General features: G+C 49.8%; 2 protein-coding genes across 4 annotated transcripts in view; one reads left to right on the top strand and one right to left on the bottom strand.

Annotated features, from left to right (window-relative positions):
• Window positions 1-22,302, top strand: part of Tulp2 (TUB like protein 2) — a 37,399-nt gene that overhangs the window by 5,521 nt on the left and 9,576 nt on the right. The window lies entirely within an intron of this gene.
• Nucb1 (nucleobindin 1) lies at window positions 339-20,608 on the bottom strand. 3 transcript variants are annotated; one of them, XM_032893639.1, is made up of 13 exons: window positions 20,503-20,608; window positions 19,886-20,027; window positions 11,524-11,631; window positions 10,205-10,337; window positions 8,279-8,385; window positions 6,846-7,031; window positions 6,533-6,623; window positions 2,924-2,982; window positions 2,605-2,697; window positions 2,439-2,531; window positions 2,027-2,197; window positions 1,565-1,661; window positions 339-1,390 (listed from the first exon to the last, which is right to left on the bottom strand). In XM_032893639.1, exons 2-13 carry the CDS (start codon window positions 20,015-20,017, stop codon window positions 1,278-1,280), a joined length of 1,383 nt encoding a protein of 460 aa, XP_032749530.1. In that variant the 5' UTR covers window positions 20,018-20,027; window positions 20,503-20,608; the 3' UTR covers window positions 339-1,277. The 3 variants fall into 3 exon arrangements, with proteins under 3 accessions (XP_032749530.1, XP_032749532.1, XP_032749531.1); XM_032893641.1 differs by having other exon boundaries at window positions 8,279-8,382; XM_032893640.1 differs by lacking the exon at window positions 20,503-20,608 and adding an exon at window positions 20,423-20,441.

Below are 22,302 nucleotides of genomic sequence, written 5' to 3'. Positions count from 1 at the left end.
TTGAACTGAGTCGTTTCTGTGGCCCCTTGTTTTGTTTAAGACAGGATCTCACTATGTAGTCTTGGCTGGCTTGAACTAAGGGACCCGCCTACCTTTCTGCCTCCCTGCCCAGCTCTTGGGTTTCAGTTTTTTGTCTTTGGGCCCAGGGCTTTGTAGTCTAGTTTTCAACTTGTTACACAGCCTAGGATGACAATGAATCCTGATCTTCCTGCCTCTACCTCCCAGTACTAGGATTATAGGCATTTACCTCTATACCCCAGTTACATGGCCTGTGGGATACAGGGCCTCGTTCATGCTAGGCAAGCATCATACCAACTGATCCACAGCCCCTAATATATATATATATATTTTAATTATTTAAGATATTAATTTTTTTTTTCAAGCTCAGGTTTGGGTTTTCTGTTTCCATGGCAAAAATGAAGCAAGGAGGCCATTCTGGCAAGAGCACACAGAAAGCCCCCGGCAAGCCTCCTGGCAGTGGAAGTATGTGCCACAGGACACCAGGGAGTCGAGCAGGTGGCATGCAGGGGGACTTGCAAGAGGGCAGTACATTCACACAGATACGCTAATGTTTATTTGTGCCAGGCTATAGTTGGATGAGACTGGGACACAGAGCAGGACACAGCAGTGTGGCCTGAAGCCAGGGAAGTGGGTGAACCAATTTTCAGGAGCCCCCATAGGGGGCTGAGTGAGGCTGGACCTCAGTCAGGGGTGTAGCCGTATCTGGGCCCCTTCTGGGCCCCTCAGGTAGGTATTGGGCCCAGGTGGTTAGGGTAAGGCTGGTGGGGTGGTGGTGGAGTTCAGGAGTCCCAGGCAGAGCTGATAGGACACCCCACATTGTGGCGGCCTCTAGCCACCAAAAGGAATTGAGATCATTGGCCCCTCACAAGGCAAAGAGTCGGAGAGACCAAGTCAAGCTCCTGTGACCCACTGACAGGTACAGGAAGCAGAAAGGCTGAGCCTGGGACAGGTAAGAGCAAAGCAGGAAGGCAGGCAGGCCTGGGGTGTGCACTCAGGTGGGGTGAGGGGCTCCTGAAACTTCAGCTCCTGCAGTTGAGTCCCTGCCAAGGGAGGGAGGGAGGGAGGCAGGAACTGGGACCCAGAGGCTGTGAGAACAGACTGGTAGACATGGGCAGAAGCACATCTGAGGAACAGGGTGGCCCTGTTCTCCTCCCCTGGAGGCCATGAAGGCTTTGGTCTCCAGAAAGGCTGCAAGGACACTTCATCCAGCTTCCATCACTGTCTGTGGGAACTTGAGGGCTGGGATCTCTGAGGGCTTATAAATGCTGAGAATCCAGCTGTGGCAGCACAGGGGGCTGCTCTGGAACCTTCTTTTCAGAAGCAGGCACATCTTTCTGGTCACCTGCTGGAGCTGGGACAGGAGCATCCCCTGTGTAGGAAACAGGAGAGTGATGTTAGGAAAATTTCCTAACATGGGAAACAGGGTTCCCAGGCCTCCTCCCTCAGACTCAGAACCAGTCACCATCACTCCTGCTTCTGATTTAGGGGCCAGGGCCCTGGTCTTCCTCCTTTAGACCCAGGTTCCCAGGTGCAGAGCAAGTACCTGTGTCTGCACGGAACTGCAGCTGCCCATCAGGTTGGGAAGGCGGCGCGCTCTGCTCTTGCTGTTGCTGCTTCCTTTGCTCCATCTGCAGAACGGCCTGCGGAGACAGCAAGTTATGGCCCTGAAAGAGCGGCCCACTGCTAAGTGGCCACAGTGCTCTTTCTTCCTCATGACCTTGGCTCCTCTGTCACTGAGCTGGGATTCACACTGGATAAGATTGCATTCTCTCCTGTTGAGGCTCGGGTACTCCCATACTGAACCCTTACGTTCCATTCCAGGGCCTCACATCTCTCACTGCCCTCAGGTAAAATGGCTGCCATAGCAGTCAGGCATGGACTCTCCTCTGCTGCTTTAATGAAGGCAGCTACTACCTGCATATATGTGTCTAAAATTAACATGGAGGCTACAGGCCATCCCACCCTGAAGACACCCATTTGGATAAAGAAAAAGGTCCTAGGTCACCTGCTGCAGCTCTCTCTTCTGAGCCTCTAGGCGGTCCTGGGAGCGCCCCAGGGCCTCTGTCTCCTGGCTGAGGCGCTGGGCCCTGGCATTTAGCTCAGCCTCCCGGGCAGCAAGCTCCTCTTCAAAACGCTTCAGCTCTTCCTCTGTGTAGGCTGGATACATTTCCACTGTCTGCAGGGCACAGGACAGGGTCAGGCGGTCATTTAGGGCGACCCCAGCCTCACTGAGGTGGGAGAGGGTGAGGGGCTAGGATGCATGTGCGTGCTACCTGACTGGAAGTAGAGTCTAAAGACTACAGAAGGAAGAACAGGAGCCTAGCTAGGGAATGGGGAAACAGAAGGGACAGCAAACAGCCAGAGGTGCTGAAGGACACTGGAGGACACTGAGGTCTGAGCCTTTCCCATGGCCTCACCTTCCATCCCTCCGCAGTTTCCCCAAACTCCTTCCTCTGCGTGGATGCCAGGAATTCCTCCAGGGTCACAAGTCGGTCCTGGTTGGTGTCCACCTGGGGAGCCAGACCAAGGTTAGCGACTGTGCTGAGCCTGCTGCCCCCGCCCCCGCAGCGTGGCTTCTCTCACGTTCTTCATCACATGCTCCCGCATGCGCAGCCGCTCCTCCTCCATCTCCCTCATGTCGTCCTCCTCGTTCTTCGGGTCGTACACCTTCTCCAGCTGCAGGGTGAAGGGAGAAGGGAGAAGCGCTGAGAGGGTGGGAACACACTGTGAGGACACCCACCTCTCCGAGGACCCGTGGGGCTTGCTTTACTGTTTACAGCCTCTCTGTCGCTAGAGGCTGCTGAGCGCTGTAGCCCCCACCCTCACTGACAGGAAACCAGAGGGCGGGTGAGAGTGTACGAGGCTGAAGTGTGCCGACCTCAAAAGCTTCCATTCCTCTTACCTCCTTGGTAAACAGAGCTTCCAGTTCTTGCTCATCTAGGACACCATCGCTGTTGATGTCTGGGGGAGACGAGATATGTTAGAAACAGAGGGCTGAATGAGTCTGGTCCAAAGGGAAAAGCTAGGGGAGGGAATGTGGGTAGGTGTGGAGTCTCTTAGCAGAGGACAAACAGGATAGTGGCCATGGCCCATAGGTCAGCAGGACCTGTTGTTCTAAGTACCCATTCTGGCTGGGTATGGTGGTGCACACCTTTAATCCCAGCATCCGAGTTACAGCCAGGCAGAAATTTTGAGTCTGAGGCTAGCCTGGTTTACAGGTGAATTTCAGTCTCTGTCTCAAAACCAAAACCATAAACAAACCAAAACCATTCTGTAGCAAACAGGGACCTAAGAATAAACTCCAGGGGCCTTGTGACCTCACACCTCAGAGAATCAGTTCCAAATCAGTTCCAGTAGTTAGGGAGGCCATGCATCATGGGATACAGTCCTTGCCCTCAAAGTGAGGGCAGAATTAGACCCACTTCAGTCTCCTGCTGACAAACCAGCCACTGGCATTTCTTGCCATTCACAAGGCCCCTGGGTCTGGCCTTTGCCTGACTGGAACAGTCCAGAGAGGTCCCGTCAACCCTTCAAGGTGACGACAGTCTGCTCTTTTTTTTTTTTTTTCTTTTTTTCTTTTTTTCGGAGCTGGGGACCGAACCCAGGGCCTTGCGCTCGCTAGGCAAGCGCTCTACCACCGCTGAGCTAAATCCCCAACCCCGACAGTCTGCTCTTAATGCTCTCTGTGCACCGCAGCCCAGGAAGCCTGTGGTGCATTCTCCATGTGCCTACTTTTCACTCGCCTAGAAAATTCTTGCTGGTGTGGCAGCAAGGCTCCGCCCATCAATCTGGAATCTGGTTTTGTTTTCTCACTGGCACTGAAGTGTGCACTGGGGGCCTTCTGCGGGCCACAGCTCCACTGCACAGCTGTGTCACCACTCTTTACTCTCACTGTCCTTTCTGGGACTTTACCGTCCAACTGAGCAGCCACTGGTCACATGGGGTGACTGAAGTTGCAATGACACCAACTTCAGTGGCACAGACTGCATTTACCCAGAGCACCTGGAGCCCAAACCACAGACAGGAGGCACAATGGCGGGTGCCAATGTGCAAGCGAGGGCTTGTGAGGAGGTCTGAGCTAGGAGCTGTTTGGGAGCACTAGTTTACTATTATTTCTTTAACTTTTTTTTTAAAGACTTATTTATTGTATGTAGGTATGTGAGTACACTGTTGCCATCATCAGACACACCAGAAGAGGGCATCAGATGCCATTACAGATGGCTGTTATCTACCATGTGGTTGCTGGGAATTGAACTCAGGACCTCTGGAGCAGTCAGTGCTCTTAACCGCTGAGCCATCTCTCCAGCCCTATTTTTTTTTTTTTTTTTTAAACTTTTTGAGACATGGTTTTTCTGTGTATCCCTGGTTTTCTTGGAACTCACTCTGTAGACCAGGCTGGGATTAAAGGTATGTGCCACAATGCCTATTTTTTTTTATTTTTTGAAGATGGGTCTCTTGCAGCTCAGGGTGGCCTCCGACTGCCCGCGTGGATGAGGGTGGACTCTTAAGCTGGGACCTAGGTTGCTCAGGTGCTCCGTGGGCTTCACTGTACATGGCTCAAAGTTCCAACTTTGCAAGATTAAAAGGCACTCAGGAATTGGCTGTACAGCAGAGTCAAGGGGGTCTGGAGTAAAAGGTCAGTGCTATGCATTATAAAGAAGCCCTGGGTTCCATTTCCAGCAAGAGACCAAGCCAAATCCTCTAACTGCTTCAGAAATTCACACTTTAAAATTAGTACTGTGGGCATCTGTGGTTAGATACTCCAGCTCTTGGCTCACTTCCACTCTTGGCACAGCATAGCCTCGTCTTCCTCAATATATTTCTTTTTTTTTTTTTAAATATTTTTTAAAGATTTATTTATTTCTTACATATAAACACACCGTAGCTGTCTTCAGACACACCAGAAGAGGGCATCAGATATCATTACAGATGGTTGTGAGCCACCATGTGGTTGCTGGGAATTGAACTCAGGACCTCTGGAAGAGCAGTCAGTGCTCTTAACCGCTGAGCCATCTCTCCAGCCCCTATTTCTTTTTTTCAAACTTTTTTTTTTAAGACTTTATTACAGATGGTTGTGAGCCACCATGTGATTGCTGGGATTTGAACTCAGGACCTCTGGAAGAGCAGTCAGTGCTCTTAACCGCTGAGCCATCTCTCCAACCCCAATACATTTCTTTTTAATTAAAAAATTAAACTATGTGTATGTGTCTGCACAGAGGTACGTGCATAGAAGTCCAGGTGCCTTCAGGGCAGAGGCATGGGATCCCCTGGAGCTGGTGTGTTACAGGTGCCTGTGAACTGCTGGGTGTGGGGTGTGGGTGCTACATGTGCACTTGTGTGGGGCAGATGCAAGCATGCACCGCACAGCACTGTGGTCAGAAGATAGCCTCACACGGCCCTGCCCTTGTTTTCTTTCAGAGAGGCTCTCTCACTGGCCTGGAACTGCAGCAAGTGGGCCGGTAGCTGGCCTGTGAGTTTCAAGGGATCTGCCTGCCTCTGCCTTCGGCTTCCCTGTCACTGGGAGTACAGGGAGACACTACCTTACTCGGTTTGGGTGCAGTGGCACACAACTTTAATTCCAGCCCCGGGGAGCCAGAGACAGACAGATCTCTGCAAGTTCAAGGCCAGCTTGATCTATGGAATGAGTTCTAGGACAACCAGGGCTACACAGAGAAACCCTGCATCAAAAATACAAACCAACAACAACAAAAACAAAACACCCAAACAAACCAGAACGTTACATTTTGTTTAACTTGAGTGTATATATGTGCCTGGGTGTGGGTATATCTGGGACACGACTCAAGCATAGAGGTCACAGGTCAACAAGGGAGTTGGTTCTCTCCCTCCTTTAGTCATGCGTGTTCCACATAGCAACCTCAGGTTGCCAGGCAGGGCTCCTGAGTGGCCCAGGCTTCTGGCTATGATGGCAGCCAACAAACTTCATCCTCTCAAGCCTAAAAACTTCAATCCCAAAGCCCTGAGGCAGTTTTATTTTTTTAAAAAAAATGTGTGTGTGTGTGCACGCGTTGCCTGCATGTATTATATGTGTCATATGTGTGCTTAGTGCCCTCAGAGGCCAAGAGGGCACTGGAACCCCTTGAACTGGAATTAAGTAGTTGTGAGCACCAAATGAGTGCTAGGGTCCTCTGGAAGAGTAGCCATCTTTCCAGGCCCCTACCTCCCATGGCAGTTTCACATAGGTACCAAGACTTTTTGTCTCCATGGCTCTTGGGAGTTGTAGTTCTTTATGTACTCCTCAAGCCTGGGCTGCTCAGTTAGAGGACATGGCCATTCCTTAGAATACAGAGGAAAAAATATTGAAGAAAAAGATTTGACCATGGAAGTCCCAGGCCTGTAACATGGAGGGCAGGGTATTTGGCCAGTCAAGATATGAGGAGGCCTGGTAGGGTTCACAAAGCCCCACTGGGAGGGAGACTTCCCATGCCATTCAGGCCCCAGAACCATCAGAGCCTTCACATCAGCCTGGATCTGGACACCCTTCCCACCTTACCATGCAGTATGAAGAAGGTCTTGGGGTTGAACCTGTTGGGGTCCAATCCATCCAGCTCCTCCCACACCTCCTTCAACTGGGCTTGGCTGCCCTGTAGAAGAGAGCAGCAGGAGCCTGTGAACAATGAGTCTGAGCGCCACAATATCAGGTTAAATAGCCCTATGTGTCCATCCAATAAACCTTAGTCCCCTCGAGCCAGAACTACAATTCCCAGAATATGGGTAGGTGGACATTTTGTCTCAAGGATTCTTGGGAGTTCTATTTCTGTATCTGCATTCATTTTTTTCTGTAAAACATACACGGGGGTCCTTACAGGAACATTGACTTTGGGGTGTTCCCGGTGTCTGCGCTGCTGCTCTTGTAGCTTCCTCTCAGCCTCCTTCCGCTGCTCCTCTCCCAGAGACTCCAGGTAACGTCTTCGCTCATGTTCCTTGAGCATCTCGTAGCGTTTGAACTCTTCATGGTGTGCAGCGTCATACTGGGCGAGGTCTCGGGTGGCCTACGGAGAGGCAAGAGGGTCACATTCATCCTGTGGATAAGACACCCGGCATGACCTCACTTTCTAGGTCCACAGCCGACCCTGGGGTGCTTTCCCAAACTGATGATGTTTGTGCTGTGGCGGCTTGGGTGGGAATCTCTCAAGTCCTCCACAAGCTCAGCATTTCCAGAATGAGCAGGGATGGCACATGAGGGAGGCTTAATGTGGAAAGCGGCACAGCTTAGGTAGCCAAGGACAGTCAGTCCCAGCACTCGGGAGGCTGAGGCAGGAGAATGGCAAAATCATTTTTTAAAATAATTTTTGAAATTTTTACTTCCTATGCGTTTGTGTTTTGCCTGCATGTATGTTTGTGTGGAGGTGTCACATCCTCAGGAACTACAGTTAGAGACAAATGAGAACTGCCCTGTGCTTGCTGGGAACCAAACCTGGGTCCTCTGGAAGAGCAGCAGGTGCTCCTAACCACTGAGCCATCTCTTGGGCTCTGAGTATGGCAGGCCAGCCTGGACTACATATCAAGATGCTGGCTCAGAACTCTTTTTTTTCTTTTAAAGATTTATTTATTATAAATGAGTATACTGTTGCCATCTTCAGACACACCAGAACAGATCTCGTTATAGATGGTTGTGAGTCACCATGTGGTTCCTGGGAATTGAACTCAGGACCTCTGGAAGAACAGTCAGTGCTCTTAACCACTGAGCCATCTCTCCAGCCCTTATTTATTTTATATATATTAGTACACTGCTGCCCTCTTCAGGCACACTAGAACAGGGCATCAGATCCCGTTACACAGGGTTGTGAGCCACCATGGGGTTGCTGGGAATTGAACTCAGGACCTCTGGAAGAACAGTCAGTGCTCTTAGGACCTCAGAACAACTCTTGTAAGACAATGAATTCATACTTTCGCAAGCTACTCAGTTTGTAATTATCATTGCAGCAACAAGGGACTAACACAGCTGCACTACTCAGGTGGCTATTCGACGAGGGACAGTTGTCAATGCCAGACTAGTTTTTCTTGTTATATCAGGAGGAAGTCTTAGGCATTAGTGGGTAAAGCCCAGGACTGCTCTAAGCACCCTACAATGCAGAGAACAGGTTCCATCACATAGCCCTAGCCACCCTGTTGTCCTGTAGAAAAGCAGGGCATGCTGGGCTAGCCTAGCCCAGCACCACTGCCCTCCACCAGGACCCAGTTCTTGCCCTCTTCCTGCCCTGCTGAGCATCTCAGCCTCAGCCTCACTCTCACCCACCGTCTGGATCAGCAGCTCTAGGTCCCGAGCCTCAAACGTGTGCTGGTTCTGAGGGTCCAGGTGTTCAAACTGCTTCAGGAGGTTCATGTGGTCCACCTGCAAGTCTGCTTACAGGAAAGGCAAACCAGCATCACCCATCACAGCCTTTCTGTCAGAGCCCCTGACTGAGAGTGGGAGTGCAGAGAGGAAAGCCACAGAGGCCACACAGGCAAAGGATGGCACATGGGACTGGACAATGCCTGAGGACATGAGCCCTCCACTGTCTCTGGTGCTAAAAATAACGGTAACCACGACGACAGCAATGCCAGGCCCTGTTCTTTTTTTTTTTTTTTTTTTTTTTCCGGAGCTGGGGACCGAACCCAGGGCCTTGCGTTTGCTAGGCAAGTGCTCTACCACTGAGCTAAATCCCCAACCCCTGCCAGGCCCTGTTCTTAATAGAACAGTTAATAGAAGTCCCTGCCTTGTCACTACAGCCCAATAACACGGGCTCCATGACCAGCCCTGATTGGTTTGTTGTAGCAATGGTGGTGAGTGTATGCAGGTCTCTAATCAAGGTGCTACCAAACCTGGGCAGCAGTGCCTCACTGGCTGAGCCATCTTGCCAAGCGCTAAGCCACTCATTTGATGGGTTTTTAGAACGTTCACAGGGACACACAAACTCCACCACCATGACTTTTATGGTACTGTTGCCATCCGCCAAAGAATCATTCCCTTTGGCTTTCCCAGCTGCGGGCAGGCACTTACCCGCATCCCCTGTCTGTGTACTTGCCTACTGGGGACATTTCACGTGCCTTACGGCTTGGTGCCCAGCTTCTGGCAGCATCCTATTTCTGAGGTTTATTTCCACTGTTCTGCACGCCAGTTTCTCAGACCGTTTTTAGGGCTGACTAATGTTTCATGGTGCAGATAGAGCACATTTTATTTCTCCAAGCCACAGCTGGCAGACATTCACGCTACTGGTTCCTTAGCGACTGCAGTTTCCATTATAGCTTTGTTATACTACAGTATCTGCTGAGACAGGTCTTCTCCAGTACCAGGCATGAAAACATGCCCCATGTAGGTGGATGTAGGTGGGCATGGTACAGGCTTGTCATCCAGCTACTTGGGAGGCTGAGACAGGTGGATTGTATGTTCTGGGCTGCTCTGGGTCCAGAGTAAGTTTAAAAGGGCTGCAGTGGAGCGCCTGCGTAGGTCCACTCATGAGAGGCTGGTGGTGTGATTCAGCAGCACACTGTTGTTACTTGGTTTATATTATATGTGTGTGTCTGTGCATGTGCATGCTTGCGTGCACATGGGCATGCAGATACACAGACTAATGTGGAGGTCAGAGGTCAACTCTGTGGCGCAGGTTGTCTCCTCCCCAGCATATGTGGATAGGAGCTCAGGTCATCAGGCTTGGGGGCAAGGGCCTCTACCCATCTCACAGGCCCTTATCCCTCAAGAAAGATACTAAAGGAAAAGGCAGGAACATGCGGTGGCCTACACTAGCACTCGGGAGGTAGATGCAGAAGGACCAGGAGTCTAAAGTCATCTCTGGCTACATGGTAAGTCTGAGGCTAGCCTGGCATATTAGACCCTGTTTCAGAAAGGCAGACTCTCCACCCCCACCCCTCCCCAATAAACAAAAAAGTGGGAGAAGCAGAGAGAAAAATGTCAATGTGAAAATGTGCCAGAAAGAAAAACATCCTGAGTAACTTGCACCTGCTTTCCTGAGAGCCCACAGCACCAGCTGCCCAGGGCAAAGCCTCCCGGGTACCATCCATCCACCCAGTGCAAAGCCTCCCAGGTATTGTCCATTCACCCAGTGCAAAGCCCCTCAGGTACCATCCATCCACCCAGTTCATCCACCCAGTGCAAAGCCTCCCAGGTACCATCCATCCACCCAGTGCAAAGCCTCCCAGGTACTGTCCATTCACCCACGCTCACTAGGCTCCTGCTTTGCATCCATCTTGGCCTTGAGCAGCATCCGAAGCCTTGATACCTCCTGTCGCTTGAGCTCATCCAGCTTGGTGCGGACGTTGTGGCTGACGAAGTCCAGCTCTTGACTCAGCTTTCCACTCTTCAAGGACAGAGGAGGAGGGCACCCCCGTCAGGCTGGTGACAGAAGGGTGTGCTGGGCAACCCCACCCCACACCCTGTACCCCAAACCACCGAGCACCATTATGCTCATGTCTTTCCTGCCTGCAGCCTGCCCCAGCACCTGGGAGCCCGAATGAGGAGGATGGGGGCTGAGCTTTGCTGAGAGGCCCCACTCACCCAGCAGTACTGCCTGGGAGCGCCCACACTCACAAGTCTGTTCTCACCACGGGGCCACTAACTCTCCTGACACCCTTTCCAATCAATTCTGTCTTTCAATACTCAACAGAAACAGGACATCTACCTTAGGATGCATTTCCAGATGTCACCTTCACCCCCCACCCAGGGTGCTGAGCTGGATGCTTTCTCTGGGTCATGCCTGTTCCTATCTGTTCCACTATCAGAGCTGACCATGGCCTCTCCTGCTCACAGCACTCCAGGGCTCACCAGCACCTCTGCTGGGTACAAGTCCCTGCAACACTGCCTGCCCATCAGCCCCAAGGGGCTGCCAGCAGACACCTGCAGGCACAGGAGAGCTTCTTTTGCAGCCCAGATCTGTCATCTGGGATGCTGACCCCTGCACACACTCCCATCATGGATCCCTGACCTTCTGCTAGTGCCCACTTCCTGGGGTGGTGAAGAATGTAAGCTTGACAAGCTCTAGAATCATCTAAGCATATCTAAGAGGGAGTTTAATTAAGGTATGGCGACTCTCCCTATGTGCTGGCGGCACTGTCCCAGAAGCTGGGCTCCAGAACTGAATGGAGAGGAGAGGGTAGCTGAGCACCAGCACTGGTCCATCTCCCTGACTGTGGAGATGACACAGGCAGCCGCCTCACACTCCTGCTGCAAACTCTGTCTATGATGCTCTGGAACTGTGAACAGGGACAGATCCTCCCTTAAGTTGCTTTTGTTGACTATTTCGTCACAGCAAAAAATAACTAAATCATAAGCCAATCAGATGAGGCAGATAAGAACTCAAGGAGGGAACAGGGCTACATCTTCACAGACGGGAAACTGAGGCACAGCAAACTGAGGTCCCATAGCTGATAGATGGTAGAGCTGAGACCTCATGTCCATGTTTAAACACATCTTCAGGAGTCCTGAGGCTCCTTCCCAGCTCTGACCCCCCCTCGAGCATATCCCTTCACAGCCCATGCTTAGCGCACCTTAATGTCCTCAGCGTTGGCAGCTTGCAGCTTCTCCCGGAAGTGCCCATCTGTCTCTAGCACGTTGATGACCTCCTGGAGGTACCGATGGTAGTACAGGCCTGTGTCCTGAGGGGAAAGGGAGGACATGACAACACCTGCCTTATCTTCTAAGTTTGCCCCAGCCAGGGCCACAGCTCAGCTCCAACTTACAGCTGCTATACCTTCCACACACCACAGGAGGCCTGTGTTACTTACTGGCTGAGTACTCAAGAGCCAGCCAGAGCCAGCTAGTCCAGGCTCCAACCCCTGACCTGCTAGTGCCCACCTCCTGAAAGGTTCTATGGCACGCAATAAATGACAATTCTATGGGGGAGCCAAAAAGATGGTGAGGGGTGAATGCTCCCTGCATAAGCATGAGGGCCTGAGTTGGAGTCAGGCATGAACTGGAGACGGGGCTCAGGAGAGAAGAGCCCTGACTGCTCTTGCAGAAGCTCCAAGTTCAGTTCCTGGCACCCAAATCCAGTGGTTCACAACCATCTGCAATGCTGGCTGCAGGGGATCTGATGCCCTCTCCTGGCTTCTGCAAACACACACACACACACACACACACACACACACACACACACACACACACACACACCACACATACCCATGAGTAACTTTTTAAATAAAAGTTTTAGAAAAGAGTAAAAATAAATCTTGTAAGGAAAGCCACATATGACGGTGCATGGTTGCAATGCCAGCTTCAGAGCAGAAACAGGCGCATCTCTCAGGGCTCACTGGACCCACAGTCTGACGGACCTACTGTGTGGTCCCAAGAAAACACCCTGCATTAAAACAACATAGATGGGGCTGGAGAGATGGCTTAGTGGTTAAGAGCACTGACTGCTCTTCCAGAGGTTCTGAGTTCAAATCCCAGCAACCACATGGTGGCTCAGAGCCATCTGTAATGAGATCTGATGCCCTCTTCTGGTGTGTCTGAAGACAGCTACAGTGTACTTATATATAAGAAATAAATCTTTTGGGGTTGGGGATTTGGCTCAGTGGTAGAGTGCTTGCCTAGCAACCGCAGGGCCCTAGGTTCGGTCCCCAGCTCCAAAAAAAAAAAAAAAAAAAAAAGAAAAAAAAAAAAAAAAAAAAAAAAAAAATCTTTAAAAAAAAAAAAAACATAGATGGCTCCTGAGAGAGGTCCACCTCTGGCCTTTACGCATGTGCACCCGTGCACACATGAACATGCATAAAACCTGAACATACGCACTTCCACAAAGATGAAAAAGATCATGAGGAGAAGCCAGGTTTGGTGGGACATGCCTGTGATCTTAGCACTGGGGGGCTGAGGCAGGAGGACTGCCTCGGGTTCAAACCCAGCCTGGGCTACAGGGTGAGATGGTGCCTTTAAAACAATCACAAAATCCCAAGTAAAACAATGACGATCCTCAGGACTGGACTGGATGGAAAGGGGGCTTGGCTGCAAAGACTCCCCAGAGTATCAGGTGCTGATAGACCCTCACTGTTGGGTGCCGATGTCTCTGGGTTTTCAGAACATTAACTTTTGGGGTGGAGAGATGGCTCAATGACGAAGAAACACACTGCTCTGGCAAAGGACCCACAGCAAAGGACCCACATGACTGCCTGTAACTCCAGCTCCAGGGGACACAATGCCTTTTTGGGCTTCCCTGAGTGCCTGCACTCACATGCACATACTCCCACACACATACAAAATTTGAAAACACAGCCAGGTGTGCTGACACATGCCTTTAATCTCTGCACACAGGAGCCGGAGTCAGACAGATCTCTGAGTTAAAGATCAGTGTGGTCCACAAAGTGGGTTCCAGGACAGCCAGAGGACAGAGAGACCCTGTCTTTGTCTCCTGCTCTCATACATACACACACACTTTTTTTAATTCAACGAAATAAAATAGGGCTGGAGCAGGCTCTTTGGTCCAGAGCATGCACTGCTATTCCAGAGGCCGAGTCCAGTTCCCAGTTCCAGCTGTAACTCTAGTTCCAGGGGACCAGATGCCCACTCTGGCCTCCTACAGTACCTGGTAGGAATTAAATAACAGTAATGGTGTTAATGTTCTCTTCCTTTTTTCTCCCTTCACCTAGCAGCTGCTAACACAGCTTCCTCCTGAGGCCAGGCTTCTTCCTGAGTCTGTTTTTTTTTTTTTAGATTTACTTTACATGTAGAAGTGTTGTGCCCACATGTATGTGGATGCCTGGTACCCACAGCAGTCAGAAGGCATCAGATCCTGGAACTGGAGTGGTAGGTGGTTGTGAGCTGCAGTGTTGGTGCTGGGAAACAAATGGTGTCTTTTCAAAGGCAGCCATCATCCCTCCAGCCCTCTGGGGTAAAGAACAAGACTAAGAACACTCAAAAGAAAACCCTAATATTCAGACACATATCTGACAACATGAAAGGGACTCTTAAGCTTGTCTGAGGGAGGACAACATCCGCTTTTCAGGTGAGGTCCTTCTGGCAGCTCACAGGACACGCACCCCCGCCATTGCTAAGGTTCCCATTTGGATGATCTGATACCCAGGTGTCGTCTTTGTGTTTAGTCTCAAGTCCATGAGCCCCTGGCTCTAGTCCTCCGCCTCCCTAGAATGAAGAACTTCTTTCCCACTCTTCCCTGGCCTCTTTGTCTGAGGGGTAGGATGGGACAAGGCATGAGCTTCCTTTTTAATGTTCTTCACTATGTGCCACTAGGGCTCATGGCCATGGGAGGGGCCAAGTCTCTGACCAGAATGCAAGGTATCTGGGGCAGCAGGATGGCTCAGCAAGAAAGGGTGACTGGGTCAACTCTGATGGCCTGACATGGAAGGTGGAAGAGGGAAGAGGAAGACGCGATTCCTGAGAGTCGCCCTCTGACCTTCACACACACAGGTTACCTCCATATATGCGCACAGATATGTAAACGAATGTAAAATGCCCGCACTGGCTCTGCCTTGTACCATGTGTGCCCTGGTATGTGATCCCAGGGTCCACAGCAGTTGCTTTATTCTACATGTAGTGGAGATGCCACGCAAGGCTGCTGAGGCTTCAAATCAGGATTAACTTGTTTTCAGCAACTTACTTGACTGACTGACCCTCTTGTCACCCATGCTGCCCTCACATCGGAGCACAGGGCTATTCAGTCCACACCAGGGAGCACACGTCCCTCCCAGGTCTTCCATGTGGTCCCACAGCAGCAGTACTGACACGTATTGGGCCCATTTTATTTTATTTTTTTAAAGATTTATTTTGCCGGTGGTGATGGCACACTCACACCGTAATCTCAGCACTGAGGAGGCAGAGGCAGATCTCTGAGTGTGTGTTTGAGGCCAGCCTGCTCTATAGAATAAGTTCCAGGACAGCTAGGGATACGCAGAGAAAGTCAGTCTCAAAAAACAAATAGTGTTGGGGATTTAGCTCAGTGGTTGAGCACTTGCTAAGGCCCTGGGTTCGGTCCTCAGCTCCAGAAAAAAAAAAATTACATTTGTGTGAGCCTGGTATATGTCATATGTGTGTGCAGGTGCCAATGGAGGCCAGAAGACGCCATCGGATTCCCTGAAGCTGGACTTGCGGGCAGTTGTCAGCAGTCCAGTCAGGGTGGTGGGAACTAAACTATTCTTCTGGAAGAGCAGCAGCACTCTTGACACTGAGCTACCTCTCCAGCCCTGAGCCCACTGTCTCACCCGGCTCCGTCAGTCAGCACCACATAAAACCAAGGCGGAGGATCCGAGGGAAGGTCAGAGACCCAGCCTTTGGCATTCCTGGTTACAAATGGAGTTTCTTCATTTTCTCTAGTAAGCCTTGGGCTGCCCTCCGCAGGGCTGAGAACATTGTACTGGCTGGGTTCATGTATCAACTTGACCCAAGTTAGGGTCATCAGAGAGGAAGGCGCCTCAGGTGAGGAAATGCCTCAGTGAGATCCACCTGTAAGACATTTCCTCAATTAGTGATCAATGGAGGAGGGCCCAGCTCTTTGTGGGTGGTGTCATCCCTGAGGTGGTAGTCCTGGGTACTGTAAGACAGCAGGTTGAGTGATTCAGAGGAAGTAAGCCAGTCAGAAGCACCCCAGCATGGCCTCCACATCGGCTCCTGCCTCCAAGTTCCTGCCCTGTGAGTTCCTGTCCTGGCTTCCTTCAGTGCTGTGGAAGTGTGACCCAAATAAACCCCTTTCTCTCCAACTTGCTTTTTTGGCCATGATGTTTTGTCAGAGCAATAGAAACCCTGACTAAGACGGACCTGGAACTCTGTTTTGTTTTCCCAGACAGGGCTTCTCTTTCTAATTGCTCTCCTCGCCAGATGGTCTCCTTTAATTCTTTGTTCTTAATTTTTTGTGGCAGGGTTTCTCCATGTGGCCCTAGTTGTCCTGGAATTCACTCTGTAGAGCAGCCTGGTCTTGAAGTAGCTCAGAGATCTGCCTGCCTGTGCCTAATGAGTGCTAGGATTGAAGGCGTGTACTGTCACCTGCCTAGAAAAGAAGTTACAGATGGTTGTGAGCTCTAGTGATCAAACTCAGGGCTCTTAAGCACAGAGCATCTCTCTCCAGATCAATTTAAGCTTTGTTTTGTTTGCTTGTTTGTTAGTTGGGGTTTCTTTTTTCCCTCCAAGACAGGGTCTCTTTGTGTAGCCCTGGATGTCCTGGAACTGGCTCTACAGAGCCAGGCTGGCCTTGAACTCAGAGATCCATCTGCCTCTGCCTCTGCCTCCCAAGTATTGGGATTAAAGGTGTGCCCAGCTCCCAATTTAAGTTTTAATAGCATCTCTCAACTAGATCTGTTTTGTAAAAGGCAAAACCCAGTCATATGTGCACTATGTCCAGTCTGATGCAACTGACTTTCTGGTTGTTTAATAACCAAACTTGGGAGCAGAGCCAAGGAGGATACAGGGACACCCTGCTAAACTTCAACTGTCAAACTGACAGCCTAGCATTACCTCAACTGAGGAACCATGTAGGTCAGGCTGACCTGAGGGTCATCAGGCTGACCTGAGGGTCATCAGGCTGACCTGAGGGTCATGTCTTGATTGTTAACTGACTTAGAAGGGCCTAGCCCACTATGGGAGGCATCATTCCTTGAGCAGGCATCCTGGACTGCATGAGAAAGCTAGTTGAGCATTAGCCTGGCTGCCAGCCAGCAAGTAGCATCCTCTACTGCTGCACTCTTAGCTGTAAAGGGAGTCCCTGGGTTGGAGGTAACACTGTGTAGAATAGCAAGCAGGCTTGCTGTCCTAGTGAGGGTTTCACTGCTGTGAACAGACACCACAACCAAGGCCACTCTTATAAGGACAGCATTTAATCCAGGCTGGCTTATAGGTTCAGAGGTTCAGTCCATTATCATCAAGGCAGGAACATGGCAGCATTCAGGCAGGCATGGTACATGAGGAGCTGAGAGTTCTACATCTTCCTCTGTAGGCTACTAGCAGAATACTGACTTCCAGGCAGCTAGGATGAGGGTCTTAAAGCCCACACCCTAGTGACACACCTACTCTAACAAGGCGACACCTTCTAATAGTCCCACTCCCTGGGTCAAGCATATACAAACCACCACACCTGCCCCCTCTCCGTGAAGGACTGTGTGGTCTAGAACTCTAAGCTGAAGTAACTCCTCTGATATGTTGCTTTTGGTCAGAGTATTTGTTCCAGCAACAGAAACAAAACTAGAACAGGGCTAAGAGGACAATATTTTAGTCTCTGTTCCAAGGTCAGCTAGGTCCTAGAGTGTGACAGGACACATCTCAAAGGGTTCTTCAGATCTAGTGCATGGCCAGGCCATCTTCTTGAACAGAGAGACTGGAAAGAGGCAGACACAGAAGGAAATGGCCTACATGCTATGAAGGAAAGCCCCATCCAGCCAGACCCTGGTCCATCCCAGCAGATGGCAAATGGTAAAGAAAGGCTGAAGGCACCTCAGATGGCCTCCTCAGTCATAAGTAAAACCACACAGTCTTAAACACCCAGTGGGAAATTACAGCCAAGGCATAAAATGTCTGGCAATAAGCCAGAGAAGACTAGAGAACACGACAGAGAAGGAGCCATGTCTCACAGGCCTCTGCATTAAGCATAGGCTACTGACATGCCAGGCAGGACAGTCCGAGCCCCTAAGTAGTGTGCTTTTCCTAACCATTAGCAAGATGGTTTTGGATAATTCTGCTAACCTCTGCTTTGCTTTACAAAATCTACAAAATCAGACTGAGAGCTGGCTCAATAACACCATGCCTTTCTTTTGTTTTTCTTGAGAGGAGGGCTCAGTATGTATCGCTGGGTGACCTGGGACTTCCTATGTAGACCAGGCTGGCTTTGAACTCAGAGATCCTCCTGCTTCTGACTCCCAGAGTGTGTGTATGTGTCAGTGCCTGCACGGAGGTCAGGTGGTAGTGGTTTTCTCTTTTCCCCACGTGGGTCCCAGGGATTGAACACAGCCAGGCTTGGCAAGCCAATAGCTTTAACCAACTGAGCCGTCTCATTGGCACCTCCGTGCTTTTGGCAACGAGCTTTGGAATGAAATCTATGGATCTTCATGGTAAAGATGGTTGTGTCTATTACAACCGCTGGGGAGCAGTCCCATTAACCTTTGCCTATTTCATACTGAGCTGCTATCCTTTTTTTTTTTTTTAAAGATTTATTTATTTAGTATATATACATAAACTGTAGCTGTCTTCAGACACACCAGAAGAGGGCATCAGATCTCATTATAGACGGCCATGTGGTTGCTGGGATTTGAACTCAGGACCTCTGGAAGAGCAGTCAATGCTCTAAACCACTGAGCCATCTCTCCAGCCCACTGAGCTGCTATCTTAATTTTATCTTCTGTCCTTTTTAGTTGGGCCATCTTCAGATGACAGGATAGCAGTCTAATTCCATCTAACTGGTTCCCTTTGGTCTTACTGCAAGGCCTGAAAGGCACTGTGAGTGGAACCCCTACTTCAGCTCTGAGCAGTCAGATCAACTCAGCACAAACACTAAAACCTCCTCAACAGTTTTAGGGTCTCAGCTCTCCTGGGGGGATGTTAGACAGTAAGGCAGGCCTGAGGGTCACTGAGGATTAACTCCTCCCTCTTCATCGGTTTTGCATCTCCTTAAAATTTAAAATGCCATTCGAAAGGGAGGAGGGTGAAGATGTCAGAGCTTTGTCCAGGTCCACTAAACGGGAGCTACTTCTCCCGGTTGGAAGAATAGAATCTGGATTTGTTCTAAACATCTCCAAATAGTAAATACCATTCTTGTCCCCTCTCTCAAGAGCCTTCTAACTAGTTCTTCAGTCATGTAACTAAGAATCCACTGCTCCAGGAAGCTGATTCGCCTCAAGACGTGCTGAGGGACAGGGTGGTAACCGTCTTCTTAATGAGATAAGGTACTTCCAGGCCAGAAGCCCCTCCCTAGGTGCAGCTGCTGGCAGATCCTCATTGCTGAAACTGCCACTTTTTCAGAATTCTCATTTCAAAAGCATGATGCTTCCTTCCCTCCCTCCTCTGAGTATCAGCCAAAGTCCTAAGCATGCTTTTCCCAACACCCAAGACACTCTCAATTCCTCAGAAGCCCCCAGGATATATAGCTGTTGAATGATCTGTCTCCTTCCATATTCAACAGCCCTGGCTTTCTCTTCCATCTCCCTCCTGGAACCTGCAAAGACTCACAACTTCTCTGCTCTATTATTTTTCTCCGATACAGTGGTTTTCAGACTTCAAGATCTCACAGAGGGGTTGGGGATTTAGCTCAGTGGTAGAGCGCTTGCCTAGCAAGCGAAAGGCCCTGGGTTCGGTCCCCAACTCCGGGAAGAAAAAAAAAAATCTCACAGAGTAGAGTACTAACACCTTGTAGGAGGGCCTGCTACACAGGAGTTTGGAACGACCTGTCTCAGGAGGCAACCGCAGTTTGCATTGCTAAGGAGAGCTTTGGGAAGAACCAGGCCATAAATCAGGTACCTGGAGTTTGAAAGTTCCAACTCTCACAGAGTTCAATAATATTTGTTGGAATGAGTAAGTCAGCAGATCCCGTGTCCTTTTCCCATTTAAACTACACCTCCCATGAGCTGTTAAGCAGGAATGCCCTGCTAGGTAGGAGGCATCCAACTGCCGATGGTGCTACTGGGAAATGTGGTTTTCCTTTCCTTTTGGTTTTCTTCATTCCTTGTTAAGAAGGATCTTAAGAATCAGAGAGGTTTAGACGAGGGTGTGACACAGGTTTTCATTTGGGAATCTGTTTTGGTTTCTACATCTCAAAGGCCAGTGCCCTCAGGTCTGCTCGTTTGCTTCACCAAAGGAAGGCGGCAGGTAAACCACAAGCCTCAGCGTGTTAAACGGGATCCCTGGAGTTTTCCACAGAGCCCTGGGGATGGCAAACGCCACTGCACCACTGCAAGAAACACCAGAGAACAGGGCAGAGTTACTCACCGGGGTCTCAGTGGCCTGGCTGTCCTCCTGATGAGGTGCTGCGCGGTCCACAGGCACTGCCAGCACAGCAGACAGCATCAGTAGAGGTGGTAGGAGAAGGAAAGGCGCCCCGCGGGGCACAGAGGTAGGCATCGTGGCTGGTCTGTGAGGAGAGATGAAGGATTGGTTTTTTTGTTTTGTTTTGTTTTGTTTTGTTTTTTGTTTTGCTATGGTTTTTCCGAGATGTGTATTAAGTAGCCCAGGTTGGCCTTGAGTTCCTGACCCTCCTGACTCTCCCTTTCAGGTGCTGCAATTACCGGCATGTAGTATTGTCCCTGGCTAAGGATGTCCCAACCCCGTATCCGGTTGGGTAAACGAGGGCGCACGCCACCCTATTTGCAAAAATGAAGACTCCAAGCGTTTAGTCACTTGGAACCCAGGATGCCAGGCCTTCAGCCTCCCTTTCCTGGAGCGCAATCCGCAGACCTTCATTCCGGCTCCCTCAGAGTAGGGAATCCTCCCCAGAACCGAGATTCCAGGTCCCTGACCTCCCCTTACCACGGGACCGCGAAGGCCTGACACCGGACAAGTATCCCCCACTCCAGCCCCTCTGCCCTCCACTTCTGAACGCCCCTCACCTCTCCTAGCGCAGAGGGCGTTTTCCCAGCCGGCGACCTCCGCCAGGTTTCTGGTGATTTCCCTCCTAAGTCACGCCCACTTTTCCACGGCAGAGGGCCCGCCTCCAGAATACTGATTGGTCCACGCTGGCTCTGAGCTTCCGCTCCCGTTAGCGCCCCCCCCCCGCCTCTTTCAGATGAGGTTTCCTTATTTTTGAAAATCTTTCCTGCTTTCTGGGAAGCTCACATTCTTCAACACAACATTTCCTGCGTCGTTTTCAAATAAAACTCAAAACCTTGAATGCCCAGGGACTACGGTGGAGGGTTGGAGAGTGGGAAATGGGACAACTTTGCGGACATCTTGCCGTGGTGTCTCCTGGGAGTTGTAGTTTTCTCATTTATCTTCGCTCCACAAGTTCCTGCAAGTTAGAGCTTTAGTGATAGGAAACTACATAGTATATGATCATTTTTTTTTTTTTTTGGTTCTTTTTTTTTTTTTTTTTTCGGAGCTAGGGACCAAACCCAAGGCCTTGCGCTCGCTAGGCAAGCGCACTACCACTGAGCTAAATCCCCAACCCCGATCATTATTTTTTAAATAGAATCTCACTATGTATCCCTAGATGGAACTCTATGTAGACCAGGTTGGCCCAGAGATCACAGAGATCCTTGTGCACAGATTAAAAGTAGATACCACGCACAAATGAAAGTGGAGAACCTTAGGGTATTTCATACTGAGCTGCTATCTTTATTTTTTTTTTAAGATTTATTTACTTATTTTAAGTATATAAGTACACAGTAGCTGTCTCCAAACACACAAGAAGAGGGCATCACATCCCATTACAGGCAGTTGTGGCCACTATGTGGTTTCTAGGAATTGACCTTAAGACTACTGGAAGAGCAACCGATGCTCTTAACCACTGAGCCATCTCTCCAGCCCCTATTTAGTTATCTTTTGACCCCGTGGAAAAGATAACTAACATTCAAAACTACTGATGACAGGAAGAAGGGAAATTTTTTGAAAATGAAGTTTCTCCCACATAGTGGACTCTTTTTTTTTTAAGATTTATTTATTTTATTTATATGTTATTACACTGTAGTTCTCTTCAGAAGAGAGCATCCCATTACAGATGGTTGTGAGCCACCATGTGGTTGCTGGGAATTGAACTCAGGACCTCTGGAAGAGCAGACAATGCTCTTAACCGCTGAGCCATCTCTCCAGCCCCACATAGTGGACTCTTTTTTTTTTTTTTTTTTTTTTTTGGAGCTGGGGACCGAACCCAGGGCCTTGCGCTTCCTAAGCAAGCGCCCTACCACTGAGCTAAATCCCCAACCCCTCTACATAGTGGACTCTTAAGCATGTTCTCCGAGTATGAGGTGTGCTAGTTGGCTCTTCTGGTATAATTGTTACACGCTTGGCATGGATAGTGCACACGCTGGCATTTTCAAAAAGGCCGACCAGATAGACTTCACTAGCCTCTTGCAAAGTACTAATACATGAGCTCTGGAAGTACAGGTCTGTTTTGAAGTCCTGAGCAATTTCTCCCCCTTGACTCTGGAAGGAGCATATTGGCAGTTCTCCACTTTCATTTGTGTGTGAATTTTTAAAATAAATGCAAGGTGTAAACCATTAATGCAAGCGAAATGTTTCAGTGAACACATTTCAACACTTCAACTTTATAATAATTATAAATTAATGTTAAAAATTTCTGGACAGGGGTTGGGGATTTAGCTCAGGGGTGGAGCGCTTGCCTAGCAAGCGCAAGGCCCTGGGTTAGGGCCCCAGCCCCGAAAAAAAAAAAAAAAAAAAAAATTTTGGACAAT

Source organism: Rattus rattus, chromosome 2, assembly GCF_011064425.1.
Source record: "Rattus rattus isolate New Zealand chromosome 2, Rrattus_CSIRO_v1, whole genome shotgun sequence".
NCBI classification, from domain to species: Eukaryota; Metazoa; Chordata; class Mammalia; order Rodentia; family Muridae; genus Rattus; species Rattus rattus.
The sequence above is the reverse complement of the archived record's forward strand: the minus strand, read 5'-3'. Positions and strand labels throughout refer to the sequence as shown.

Bases quoted from the DNA above. Each gene is read 5' to 3' on its own strand.
- Nucb1 (XM_032893639.1), bottom strand. From the start codon at position 20,017: ATGCCTACCTCTGTGCCCCGCGGGGCGCCTTTCCTTCTCCTACCACCT. The intron at 2,198-2,438 runs GTGAGGCCATGG...TGTGCCCTGCAG, and splicing joins AAACTGCGGAGGGATGGAAG to ACAGTGGAAATGTATCCAGC. The intron at 1,391-1,564 runs GTACTTGCTCTG...TTTCCTACACAG, and splicing joins GCAGTTCCGTGCAGACACAG to GGGATGCTCCTGTCCCAGCT.